The sequence below is a fragment of the Gadus macrocephalus genome, chromosome 7, assembly GCF_031168955.1.
Source record: "Gadus macrocephalus chromosome 7, ASM3116895v1".
Taxonomy (NCBI): Eukaryota; Metazoa; Chordata; class Actinopteri; order Gadiformes; family Gadidae; genus Gadus; species Gadus macrocephalus.
In genome coordinates, this window is record NC_082388.1 from 17396852 (window position 1) to 17410716 (window position 13865).

General features: G+C 41.9%; 2 protein-coding genes across 3 annotated transcripts; both read right to left on the reverse strand.

Annotated features, from left to right (window-relative positions):
- Positions 1-360: 360 nt before the first annotated feature.
- Positions 361-5647, reverse strand: plekhb1 (pleckstrin homology domain containing B1). Of its 2 annotated transcripts, XM_060057038.1 has the most exons (7): positions 5545-5635; positions 5389-5466; positions 3550-3702; positions 3160-3262; positions 2819-2858; positions 2342-2432; positions 361-971 (listed from the first exon to the last, which is right to left on the reverse strand). In XM_060057038.1, exons 2-7 carry the CDS (start codon positions 5423-5425, stop codon positions 838-840), a joined length of 558 nt encoding a protein of 185 aa, XP_059913021.1. In that variant the 5' UTR covers positions 5426-5466; positions 5545-5635; the 3' UTR covers positions 361-837. The 2 variants fall into 2 exon arrangements, with proteins under 2 accessions (XP_059913021.1, XP_059913020.1); XM_060057037.1 differs by having other exon boundaries at positions 5389-5647.
- A 3983-nt stretch (positions 5648-9630) lies between these two features.
- LOC132461724 (lathosterol oxidase-like) lies at positions 9631-13865 on the reverse strand. The gene is made up of 5 exons (XM_060057039.1): positions 13769-13865; positions 12337-12565; positions 11595-11727; positions 11166-11266; positions 9631-11076 (listed from the first exon to the last, which is right to left on the reverse strand). Exons 2-5 carry the CDS (start codon positions 12544-12546, stop codon positions 10618-10620), a joined length of 903 nt encoding a protein of 300 aa, XP_059913022.1. The 5' UTR covers positions 12547-12565; positions 13769-13865; the 3' UTR covers positions 9631-10617.

Sequence of the window (13865 nt, forward strand, 5' to 3'; positions counted from 1 at the left end):
TTTGAAGAAGAGCTGATACCCGAGGCAGATGCAAAGACCTCCAGAGATACGACTGAAGTTTGGGCCCTCCATGAATATCTAGATACAAAGATGTGGGCGTCTAAGGTATCCCGCTTAACAGCAAGTGCCAGACCTTCATTTAGCCTATTGTGATACCCTTGTGGTAGAACTTCCTCTCCAGAAGAATTCTCAAGAGTTTGTCAGGTTCCCTTCCTATATCCTCTTTACTGTTCGTCTTCATTGGCTGATTTCAGATATGTGCAACAACAAATTATATCATTGTTTTTAAAAGACAGCTATTTTGAGCATTCTCTGATACACTAAGGCTTATGGCAACCTGAAACCAGAAACACAAACATGTCTATTTATTTTTTATTTCAATGAACTGCCATTCTCATTCAAATATACCCAATATACCCCTCTCAATAGTCAATACTGTCATATATACTGCTTCTAAAGTGCAAGTGTTCCATGAACATAAAAAGACAGCAGTTAAATACATCTATATAATTTACAGTCTACAATATTTACAATATTGCAAAGATATATACACGCAATAACATACAGAAAGGGGGTTTGAACCTCTTGTCTCGTTTTGAATTGCTGTAATTCCGCGAACCGTGGACCCACAGCAATTTCAGCTTCTCAGAAAAATACGACCGTTGGTTTCAACAGGCGCCATTTCATCAGAGAAGTACATAAAAAAAGATACCAACGTAAAACACAAAAGGAACAACAAAGCAGTTGTTCGTGCTCGAAGGATTTGGAGTCCAGTCCTGCACTGGATTAGGCAGAGCTTTTTGTGGCGTGGTGCATTGTGGGTCAGGGGGAGCCCTCTTAGCAGAACAAGAAGGGCATCCAGAGGAAGGAGCGCATGGCCGCCCCGGCAGCCATCCCGGCCAGCAGGCCCAGGGCCAGCTGCTCTGCCACGCCGTCGAACGGATCCCTCTGAACCACCACCTGATGCGTACCTGTAGCGAAGGAACCACACAGGAACGGGTTTACGTGGTGTGACTTTCAACTTCGTCTCTCCGTACTCATTACAACTTTGAAGCCCCATTCATGCATCCTATTCCTTCATTCCAGTCTTGTTTGGAATGTACTGAAGAATTTAAGGGTTAGGATGAGGGATTATCCCTAGTCGATTCACTAAACAATGCGTGGATATTATCAATGAGACCACCGCGCTTATAGTTGTCATCTGTCTGTTGCTGAGTTCGATTCTGAGTCAGTTGAAGCGTGCTATCTGTATGTATTGTGTAATTTTGATATTTGTTGAAGTGGCTAAATGTCGAAATGTCAAAATAGGAAAAAAATACATATATATAGATCAGATGGCATTAACAATTGTGAACATTTGGAATGAGAGTTGAAGAGCTTTAAACCCTCAAAACTGCCTTCAATGGATGCATATTTTAGCGCAGAGAAAAACATTCTTTCTTCATCAGGCTGTAATCATGATTTGTCTTTGCTATTATTAGACTATCATCATTACGGATAGATTTGCCGGGATGAGGGGAATCAATTGTCATTCCCTGTTTGCCAATACTACAATTAATACCTCAAAACCATAAACATCAATAATTAATTAATGAATTGTGAGAGTATTGAATCTATATCAGGCTGTTTGATTGAATTTCATTTAATTCCTTATTCAACCCATCTTAATTTTAAAATAACGATATACCAAGACAATAAATATCTGAAAGGATTGCATTGTAGTGCCCCCTTGGATCATACCATATCTTTGCATTTATTTTTTTCAGCGCAATCCATTTCAACGGATCCTTCCATAGTGATATGCAGCCATGCCGATAAGGAGCAGGAAGGGGTCATGGCATCTTGCTCGACAATGCCTTCAGGTAAACTGCAGACTTGGGGTACTACCCTAGAATTGGCTGGGAATGGAACTCCCTAACCTAGACTTTCCTGACCCCTCTTTGCTAATACACTCCCCCAGTAAACCTCACACCTCTCTCCCCAGATAGATGAGACCTGTGCCTAACCCATATTAATAATAATCATAATCATATTAATACAAATCTGAAAGTGGACTTGTCGATTGCTTTTTATTAAATATCTCAAAGATGCTCTTAATACTGGAAAACTAAGATGCAAAACAGAAATACATTAGTGAAAGAATGTATTTATATTTTCCTAAACATATAAATATGCCCACACATACACATAAGTGTACTGCCAATTGAGAGGGAAGAGGAGTAGGAGAAGGGAGGGCTTGGCCAGACTGAAGGCCAACGTGTGAATTGGGTTTTGAGGGCAGTTTTGAATGGCGATAGGGTTTGGAGGTCCCTCAGGTGTTCCGGATGGGAGTATAATGTACCTGGTCCTGCTCCAGGTGTGATGTAGATGGTGTGGTGGCTGTTGACTGGAACCGCCTGATAAGAGTCATCATAAGGGTCGTAGGTGAACAGCTGTGCACCAGGAAGGAAAACAAAACCCAGTTTAGAAACTCAACTGGCCTCAGGTCAGGGTGCTCACACCTTTACCAAGACCATGGGAAAGGCATTTGAAGACTTTGGTTTTTCTCTTATTTTTCGCATTGAAAATAAGAGCATTTTAATTATGAGATAGCATTTGCGATCCATCAAGCACTTAAGACTCAATTAGAGAAGCACAGCAAGAAGACATTATTTTTGTACACAAGCCTTTTACAATTACTTTATGGTTTAATCTGCGGCCACAGAGAGAATAGAAACCATTAATACGTGTGTGAGCAGAATGAGAGAAGGCACTGAAGCTACCCCATAGAATGTGGATTACCAACACAACACATATACTTATATGCACTTATACTCACCGGGTTCCTTTTGGTATCGACTATGGTGAGTTTCCAGGCTCTGTAAATAGAACCAACAATACGTTAGGGCGTGGCAGACTTGCTGACGTTGAGTCAGTACAACTAATTATTTTAATTAAACTTAGCCAATGCTTAAAGGCAATTATCCTCTATTTTAAGATGTCCTTAATGACCAGGTACATATTAGACTTAGAGCATCATGGCTGAAAGATGCCTACAGGTAGACTGTTGCCCACGGGGATTGAACACACGACCTTTGGGCTGGGAGAAAGGATCTTTGTAGCCATGACCAGATCATGGTACCCCCTGCCGCTGCACTATGGGGTTCAGAGAGCACTCACATGGCTTCGTCTTCACTGTTGGCACAAAGGTTGACGCTGGAGCCGTCAGCCAGCAGGACCACCAGGAGGTTCTCTCTGGGGTGGCTCTCAGGGGGATTCACACCTGTGGAGCCACGGCTTTTAGTGGTGTGAAGTCTGAAGGTGTGAGTGTGCGTGAATGTGCTCCGGGTGGGAAGTCAGAGTGTAGCATTCACACGCGTGTGCTGCATGGTGATGGTGAAGCAGTGCTACGGGTGACGCAACAAGCGACACAACAAGGCATGCACGTGCAAGCACATGCATGCACGCAGGCACATGCACGCACCCACATGCATTCACGCACATGCACACACGCACATGCACACACGCACACACACACACACACACACACATTGGGAACGTAATAGCTACCTGCACACTCAAAGCCAGATCTGACGTCTACACATGTGGTCTTGAGGCTGACGCGTTGCATGAAGTCTCTTCTGCTGTCGCTCTTGTAGAAGACAAAACTCCCATCAATCCAAATATCACACCAGTTCAATTTCCAGCGTTTGAGGACTGTGGCTGATAGGAGAGAAGGATGAGGTGAGAAACTGAGAGAAAACGCTGCAGGGAGTCTGGAGCTCCATAGGTACCTCACGCCAGCAGACCTGGGTGAATTATAGTTTCATTCTTATTCTTCTTGAGGAACAATGTATCCTGGTCTGGATGTACTTCTTTCTATATTAAACCCATACAATCCCTGCTTCTACAAAAACCTATCATAATTATGGTTCCACAGCAGGTATTTTAAGCGCTCCACTGTATGAAATAAGACATATATTTGTAAGTAAGCTGCAAGTGCAGTGGGTTTCCCTCTTAGGACTAGATTTGGGGTTTTCTGTTAATATGTCTATCTTGATCAAGGTCATTTATTCTAACTTGTTTGGTTACGGCAACTTACACTTACTAATTACTTATCAAGATGAATAAAGGGAATCGTTTTGGTGACTGAGGATTGTGGTCACAGAAGATTATTTTAAATGGAATCTGGTTGCAGTTGGCCTGTTACACTTGTGCTTTATTTGCATGAAAATCAATGATGCCAAGGTATAATTTATGTGTTTCTGTTTCAGTTTTTATTGTACTTCATCATTTGTTCTCTCTTCCACTCTCTCTCTCTCTCCCTATCTCTTCCACTGTCTCTATCTTTAACTCTGTCTCTCTCCCTTACACCCTCTCCCTCCCTCTCTCCCCCTCTCTCTCTCTCTTTCACTTTCTCTCTCTCTTCCACTCTGTCTCTGTCACTCCCTCTCTACCTCTCTTCCACTGTCTCTATCTTCCACTGTCTCTTTCTTCCACTCTCTCTCTCTCTCTCTCTCTCTCTCTCTCTCTCTCTCTCTCTCTCTCTCTCTCTCTCTCTCTCTCTCTCTTTCATACTCTCGCCCTCTCTCTCTCTCCCAAATGTGCAATTCTTGACGTTTCTCTCTTGCAAACAACAGTGGCCATTCAGTTGTATTTTAGGCTCATACTCTGTGTGGGTTGGTGCGCTTCCATTGGCTAACCGTGATAAGCCACTTACAGGTAGACAGTTGATTGGATTACAGGTGGGTCTAAGTGGCACACACACACTAGAGTTTCATAACAGTCCCATTTTACACCGTCAAGCTGTAGAGAAGATTCTTGGTTCCCTTTGATAGGAGTCAAACCAATCGATGTTGTACTCCAAATGAGGCGTATTCGGTTACGTGTGAAGCAGTAATTCACCTTGGTTAAGGCAGAATATTATATCACGCCAGAAATCCTTTGTCGACAATTTAGTAGATCAAACTATATATCATATGTACCTCAAGTTACAAGGTTACAATAGCCGTCCACCAGTTTATGGTGGACTGCATTCTCAATGAAGGTGTTTAGTGATTTGAATATGAATGTGATTTACTACATTACCCACGATGCTACTTGCTCAAACAGACAACTCTGAATTCAAATTTAAAGGTCACCTGTTTGGTAGCTCTTTAATACAAAGTGTGTTTACAATAGTTCACAGAAAACAAAACAGGGATTAACGTGTTAGCAGCAGCTTGACCTGCTCATAAGCAAGACTCTGTAAATCAGCCTAACCTTTGCTACAAACTAAATTAAATAACCTAGATAACCTTTAACCACAAAAATGAGCTGGTCTTTAAAATAGGAAATAGTGTTGCGTGGATATGATTAGGAAGAACCTGAAACCAATATGTGACCTGTTGTTAAGAAGAAAAGACTTACTCTGTCTCCACAGCCAACCAGATTTCATGAGGGCCATCACTCTGAAGAAATTGCCGATTCAATGCAAATAATTCCCCTCTGAAACAGAGCAGAAAGAACAAGGTGCCGTTTTGGTGGTTGGAGTTTGTCCTCCCAGTCCTTGTCAACTAGCAGTACCTCAGTTTCTCTTGTTATTTATATGGATTCCTTCTCCCGCTGGAGAATGAGGAGGATAATGCTAGATATTTTCGGCCCTGTGTGAGTGACTCACCAGATTATTGAGGATTAGGATTGGCCATGCCCCCTCTTCTAGAAACCCATTCTTCTAGCCTCTCCTTCTATTTCACTACTGCTAGTATTTTACCGCTAGCATACCTCATACCTTCCTTTTTTATGATTTTTATCGTGCAGCAATGTGTTAAAAGCTGTCTTTGTTTCATTGTAAATCTTCTATTCTTCTTCATTCATATAAAAACAATTATTGGATACAGAATATCTTTTTTAGGGACAAACTATCCCAACTGTTCTGTACATTTCCACATAAATTCCAGTATGAGATGACAACATAGTAATTGGGGATTAAGCATGACTGCAAGGTTATTTTTGTTAATCCCGCTAACACTATCATCAGGTAATTTGTTGCACAACATTATTATCATTTTATGTTGTATAACTATCTACTTAGCTAGCCAGGAAGGCTAGGAAGGTTTCATAAGTAGTTATGTGCTCATTCAGTTGACTGCAATAAATTCATGCATCCTGACCCTGTGACATTATTTATCACTCTATCTTTTCGTGCATATTTTAAACATACATTAGTTCTGCTGTTAATACTGAGGGGAAAAAAGGGAAATATTTTACATTAAATGACCCTGCGCAGCCCACTTGGTTACATTCCTGCAGATGGAGGTAGCGCCATCTGGTGGTGAAAAGTAATCAATGCAATATAACCTGAAAAAAACAATTGACTTGGGATATAGCCTAAGAAGATTGGTTACAATATTTCTGTTCAACTTTCAAGTTATTGCATTGATTTGAAATACACTTTAAAAAAACTTTTCTTAACGTGGTCTTTATGACTACCATTTTATTACTTTGCTTTAGAAGCATTAGCATAGAGTAATGAAATGATTGTCCATTGCATTCTTGGAGGATTCAAGACGTCCACTCTGCTTAATATGTTAAATAAATGTGTTTGTCAATACAAATTGTTGCATGATAGGAAATCACATTTTTATTATCAATGCATATGGCAAACCGGAGTTGCATATATCTAGACTGCTAGTTACCACGCACTAAAAATATTCCAATAAATCATGATCAACAACCACAAATCCCACACCATCCCTGTCTCACACGGAGTCCCCTAAGGCTCAGTGCTTGGCCCCATCCTCTTCATCCTCTACATCCTCTACATCGGCGTAACTCACTGTTACGCCGATGATACCCAACTATACATCACCACCACAGCCATTACTCCTGCCATCCTATACACTCTCACCAACTGCCTCACTGACATCCAAACCTGGATGGACAACAACTTCCTCAAACTCAGCGGCATAAAACTGAAATCATAATTTTTGGCCCAAAAACCATCATCCCCACCTCCCAGAACTTCTCAATTTGCATCAATGGTCACTCTGTCACTCCCTCCCCCCTGGTCAGAAACCTCGGCATCATCATGGACCCCACGCTCTCTTTCAAGTCACGCATAAACAGCGTCAGAAAAACATCCTTCTTCCACCTCCGCAACGTTGCACGCCTTCGACCCACTCTTTCATCCTCAGCTACCGAAACACTAATCCACGCCTTCATCACTTGCAGACATTCTGTATGGCCTCCCCTTCACTATTCTTCAAAAATTGCAATATGTACAAAACTCTGCTGCCCGACTGCTTACTAACTCCCCCTCCAGAGAACACATTACTCCCATCCTCCGTCAACTTCATTGGCTTCCAATAAAACAACACATCAATTTCAAGATCCTCCTTACCACCTACAAAGCGCTGAACAACTTTGCACCCTCGTACATAACAGATCTCCTCCATCGCCACTCCCCCACTCGCCGCTTACGCTCCGCTGATGCCAACCTTCTCACCTCCATCACCAAGACCAAGTATCGCACCCTCGGGGACAGAGCCTTCGCCATCGCCGCCCCTACCCTCTGGAACTCCCTCCCTCTGGCCATCCGAAACTCTGATACACTCTGTTCATTCAAAAGTCAACTTAAAAACTATCTCTTCAGGACCAACTACGACATTTGACAAATCATCCTCCGCCATCTTCCTCTCTTTCCCGCTCTCTTAATGTGTTGCCTATTGTTGTGGTGTTGTTTATTTTTTTCCCTTTTGTTTGAGTGTCTGTACTGTCTGTATGTATTCCTTTCTTATTTGTAAGGCGTCTTTGAGTATTTAGAAAAGTGCTATAAAAAACTGATCAATTATTATTATTATTATTATTAAATATAAATGTAATTTGTAAAGCACCTTTCTTAACAAGGTTACAAGGTCTTAGAACACGTACAAAAACAATAAAATACAGAACAAATAAAATACAGAAGTAAAAAACATTAAATTAAACATTAAACAACATCAATAAACAGTGGTACCAAAATAATAACCACAAACATTATAAACAAGCAACAAGCATAAAATAAACACAAACAAAAAAGATTCATAAAATATTACAATTTAAAAAAAGCCTTTTTATAAAAAGGAAATGCTGAGCCAGTTTACCTAAGGTCAGGGGCCAGGCAATTCCAGAGTTTGGGGGCTTGGATAGCAAAGAAACCGGTTACCCATGGTTACCAACCATGGGTGCAACCAATAGAGTTGAATCAGGGGAATTTACGACCTGACACATATGGGACTTGGAGCTCACTAAGGTAGCTAGGTGCCAGACCATGAAGAAAAATCTTATAATCAGCCAGAGAAGAGCAGTTCAATCCGCAGTGATGCGTTAAAATCTCCTCGTACCAGTAATAAATCTAGCAGTCACATTCTGCACCAATTGTGGATATACTGAGGGGCCCAGACTGGAGTGATAGCTCTGGGGTTCTATGAAATTATACCTTAAAGTCCAACTACAGCATGTTTTTAACTGGTAGTCATTGCCATACATACTTGATATGGCCGGAGGCTACTATTGCACACATTCAAAATGTCAAGCCCCTTCAGAAGTAGGAACTCAGCGCATCATTAAGTACATTAAGATGCAGTCGATTGAGATTAAGGCATGTACGTTGTCCTTTGACCTGTCTGTCAAGAGCTCAGCTGCTATTACATTTCATTAACACATTAAAGCAATGACTATCCAAGGGCCCCTTTATGTTGAGATGAAAACAAGTCTGAAGCTATACCCGGTTCTTTCGACACAAGAAACGTGTCTAAATAGCTCTCGAATCATGTTTTACAACCAAGGAATCTAACGCTACAGAAGAAATGTGTTTATCATCTTGAACGATTCATGCATCCAGAAGTACAGTACATGCAATTGCAGGTCAACAATTAAGGTTCAGATTAAAGTCAGAGTCAATGATTTAGCAAATAAGCATTTCTGTCTGGTCACAGTCACCTTCCCTTTTTATTTCCTAACTTTACTGTCTCGGAGTCACCTTTTTTTTCTAATTTGTCTGAGTAACATCACATGTTAATTAGTTAATTGTGCTATGTCGTTGTGTAGTTTCTCCTGTGTAAGATTGATAGGTGAAGTTTAAGTCTAATTTCCCACACAGCCCCTGTTCAAAATTCAGATAGTCAGAGCTGTCACAATAACAACTTGCAGTTGAAGAGAATTCCTGTGACAGATTCTGAGAGAAGCTTGCATCAAGTAGGCTTCTATGTTTTTAATACATCATTAAAATGTAAAAAGATTTTTGAATTGTTTCTGCCTCTGCCTCGTGTTCACAAAATGGTCAACCATAGCTGAGGGAACTATTTTAAATAAGGTCTCCCCAGTCTTCACACTTTTCATTCCTCCAAAACTGAGGCGAAGAGCAATCAATTTCTGCATAACTAATATAGAACCACAATCAAAACCAGCAGACAATAGGAATTGTTGCATGGTCAAGAACTCGTATAAGTAGTCAATTTCTGTCAAATAAAATAGATCCTGCCTGCTCTTTAATTTTAATTGCTTTGAAGCGGACTGCGGGACTGAGCAAATACATTTATTTATAACATTTCTGTGAAAGATCGTTGGGGTTAATCTACGTCAGTACAGTATATTGAGTATTCATTTACATAGAGACTCAGTCAAGTGTAGTCATTTTTCAACACATTTTAAATGCTTTATTATTCATCATCACATGATGATTAAAAGCCTCCTTGTTGATTAAGATATCAAAAGAGGTCCACAATAATCACAGCATATCAATTCATTTTGCACATACAAATGAAACAGGAACCCTCTGGAACCAAGCAAACATCCCTGCCTAACCTAGGAACCGATGACCACATATCAGTGTCCTTAGAAGTGTCGATGGTACATGGAAATGTGCTAACATTCAAATGCCTTCAACTCCAGTGCTATATTCCTTCTTTTAAAGGTTGTCTTTTTAAAGAAAGCCCAGTGATCACTGTCACTGTCGTTTGGCGAGGATGGAACCCTTTGCCGCCCTTTACAGCTGTCTATCAATCTTCATGACAGCCTTATAATGAGACCCATCTATCCTTGTTAGCATCTCAGCCAAAATGACATGTTGTTTTTCAGTGCTAAGGTGGGTGTCTTCTGTGGAGCGAGATGGAGGGGTGGGAGGAGTCAAGCAGCCAAGTTCATCCTCCTCCAAGTGCCAAATTACCATATTTGAAGTTAAAGCGCTTTTCTAAGCCAATCTACTCATGGTTAATTTATATGTTCTCAAATATAAAATGTCCTGTAAAAATACTTTTTCAGGGATGGTGGCTACTTAATGATATATCATGGCACCGGCAAGAGGTTAAAGATCTCTTTCACTTTTATTGCGTTAAGTCACAAAAGGTGTCCGCTGGACTCCAGTGATCTACCACTTTGAGGCACATTGTCCAGTCCACTGTGCAGTTAACATCATGACTGCTCATGTGGGTTTTGCGAATATGATAAGGGAACTGAATTGTCTCCAGACATCATATCTTTAACTCGATTTGAAGTACTCGCCACCACAACTTCCTCAGGAATGTTTCAATGATTCTTGTCATAATCAAATTACATAAATTCATTGGTCCTATCCATCCTGCCCTCGCTTCCCCAGTCTTTCCGCCGCCTTCCCCCTAGCTACTCCTCTTTGCACGCGGCCACTGTATGTCCGTTCGACGGGCCTCTTACGGCGGCCTTGTCGGGGCGCAGCTTCCCCTCCGCAATCAGCCTCCTGATGAGGTCCAGGGGCCCGTTGCCCGTGAGGGCCGAGGGGTGGCGGTAGGAGCCGCCCAGGCGGTCCCACAGTGTGAAGTACTGGCCGTAGTTGTAGTCAAAGAACAGGTGGTGGTCTGTGTGGTGGGCGGCGCCGTTGATGACCTCCACCAGGGGCCCCGGCACCCGGTAGTCCCCGTCGTGGATGGAGATGGTCCAGATGTTGACGAAGACGTACAGGGCCAGGTAGAGCACCTTGTGGAGGGGGAAGAGGAAGGGGTAGATGTGGTAGGGCAGCCCCTGGAGGAAGCCGTCTACCGGGTGGAAGGCATGGCTGGCGAAGGGTGAGGCCACCTTCCACACGTGGTGCGGCTTGTGGAACAGCTATCGGAGAAGGAATCGCAGTGGTTAGCCAATATTTTCTAGATTGGTTCCTGGATGCTTGGCTGTGCTAGAGCGATATGGAGGCTCACCTTGTAAATGAGCTTGTGGTGCAGGAAACGGTGTATCCAGTAGATGCTCCCGTCTGTGAATAGCAGGAACGACACCATGCTTAGGAACACCATGGGCCAACCTGTAAGCAAGAGAACCAAAATGCAGAAACAAGACTTAGCCTGTGTAGTAGTATATGGTATTAATATTTCCTAGCCAGACAGGGCAGAGGGAAGTGACCCCAGGACCTATCAAGGGAGCTAGAACATCTTAGCCACTGGACCTCTCAGCCCAACAGGCAAGCTGGGCCCATCCAGGGCTGAATAATCAAGTCTGACTGGTGAAGTCTTACACAACACAACTACAGAAGTTGTAAGGTCGATGTACGACAAGACAAAGTAATAGAATGCACTTTCTAAGGATAGCTGTTCCCTCAAGAGAAAATGAGAGCAAAGGAAAGGGTCTCTTACCCATTGAGTAGTCTGAGACATTGTCGTAGAGTTTGCTATATCCTCTGACTTCGGCAAAGAACAAGGCCACGGTGGGGATACTGATCCAGGGAAGGGAGGTCAGTGCATACTTGATCTCTCTCCGGACCTGGTTCTGAGATGCACAGCAGAAATGATCAACAACCTTCTACATCCACGGTTCAGAACTGAAAACAGGTATTCACATTGGACTTTCCTCTAAAATAAAATAATGTGGATTAAGATAAGAAAGACAAGATAGTATTTTATTAATCCCAGATGGTAAATTCCGGTTTCACAGTAGAAAGTGAAGGACAGTAATAATTGGGGTTGGGGAAAAAAAATCAATTTATGTAATAATTGTGAATCTTATCCACCATCATTCTGCACCAAAAATCTTTTTATTCTTTTGTCTAGGTTTGCTTTTACTTTTTTGACGTTATTGCAATCACTTTCTTCAATTAAAAAACGAAAACTAACAAACTTTGAAATACCGTTGGAGATTCAAACCCCTAGTACCCCAAAAAACGATAGATCAACCAATACATCTACAAAAGAATAAATGATCAGAAGCACTTATATGTATATTTTTTTGTGTGCATCGTTATAGTGCAGCAAGATTGTAAAAAAAAAACGTGGACTGACAAAGTCTTATAAGGGTCAATGTAGTTTAATGAAAAAGTGTGATGTTGTGTGTCGAGTTGTGTCTCTCTGGACATACTATCTCTATCTCTGACTACCGTACCTCTAAAAAGTGTGGGTGTTTCATCAGCATGTGGTCGAACACGAAGTAGTAACTGATGGCCCCCAGGCCCAGGTAGAGGACCATCGCTCCCAGGTTGGTGAGCACCAGGAGGCTGAGGATCTGCCGCAGCGCCCCCTCCTCGGCCCACGACGCTGGGTACACATAGGGCGTGAGGAGGTGGTAGTCGGCCACATTCAGCACCAGATCCATGGCTCTAGATCCGTGGACCCTGGAGATAGATTGAAAGAGAGCGATGAGTGGTAGAAAGGAGGAGAGCAGTAGAGAGAATAGATAGTGTATTTAAGTGAATGATATGTTTTGCCGTGGGTAGCTGCAAACATTATGGAGATGATGGTGTCATTAAGTCAATGTTTAATATTGTACAATTGTTACAAAAAGGATGACAAACGAAAAACATTAGTATGGGAGGCTTCAAGCGCTCTCTGCAAGAGTGATGCAACTAAATAGTATTACTTTATCAGGTCTAAGTGATATTATGACAGTGTTATTATAACAGTGTTATTAATGTATCACTGCCCATTGCTGCAATAGTCAGTTTTACTTGGTAAGAATTATATATATATGACCAAGGGAGTAGCCACATGGGGGCCAGGGGGGGGCCACGGGCCACGGCCACCATTGGTCAGAGGCTGTCCCCCCCAGTCAGAAAAAATAAAATAAAAAAATCCTGAACGGAAATTGTGTAAACAAAGCTGGAATATATGCATTATTATTTTGATCTAATTTTGACGTATGAATCTTATCATAAGCGTTAAATGTTGATATTATAAATAAATATTGCACTTAAAGTTGCACTGTAAAACTGAAACCCCAATTGAAGACCGCAGCCCCCCCCTCCCCCCCCCCGCCCTTTAATATGGTTACAGGTTTTGTTTAGCTTTTCATAATCGTAGGGATCAGATTGTGATCTCATGGTTTGTATGATCACTGGGGATCATTGAATATGGGGTCATACTTTTGAGCGTTACAGTAAACAAAACAATTAAAGATGGTCAATTAAACAGCAATTAAACACTCGCAGTCACGATATACTATTATGTTGGAATCCATTTGATAAGGGGTTGACAATTGAGTAACAACTCTTTCCATTTGTATTTTATGTAGAGCTCTGGTAAAGTCAAAAGCAAACAAATGTCCGTTTTCATTATGTAACCTATCCGCCATTGTAGACCTCTATTGGCTATCTAGACATCAATGACATGTTTGATCAAACCCTGATCGAAGTGTAGCCTTCTATTGTAACTAACTGTGTCACACATTCACCACCATTGAAATGAGGGCGCGCAACTGCAATTCTGAGCTAAACAACGTTGACATGTAAAGTTCATACAGGTCAACACATTTTAAACTTCACAGTTGCATCGGGTTATTTCAAAAGTACCCTATACATTGTTATGAAATACGGACGTACCTGTACAGATGGAATCGCTGGCCCGAGGTACCGAAGCGTTGAAGTGTTTTATCACAGCCAGTCCGCTGCGGCGTCTCCTGCGACGAGCCTACGTCAC

Bases quoted from the DNA above. Each gene is read 5' to 3' on its own strand.
- plekhb1 (XM_060057037.1), bottom strand. From the start codon at position 5,425: ATGGCCCTCATGAAATCTGGTTGGCTGTGGAGACAGA. The intron at 3,263-3,549 runs GTAGCTATTACG...GTGGCTCCACAG, and splicing joins ATCTGGCTTTGAGTGTGCAG to GTGTGAATCCCCCTGAGAGC. The intron at 2,859-3,159 runs GTGAGTGCTCTC...TTCTATTTACAG, and splicing joins AACAGTGAAGACGAAGCCAT to AGCCTGGAAACTCACCATAG.
- LOC132461724 (XM_060057039.1), bottom strand. From the start codon at position 12,546: ATGGATCTGGTGCTGAATGTGGCCGACTACCACCTCCTCACGCCCTAT. The intron at 11,267-11,594 runs GTAAGAGACCCT...TCTTGCTTACAG, and splicing joins TGTCTCAGACTACTCAATGG to GTTGGCCCATGGTGTTCCTA. The intron at 11,077-11,165 runs GTGAGCCTCCAT...CTTCTCCGATAG, and splicing joins ACCACAAGCTCATTTACAAG to CTGTTCCACAAGCCGCACCA.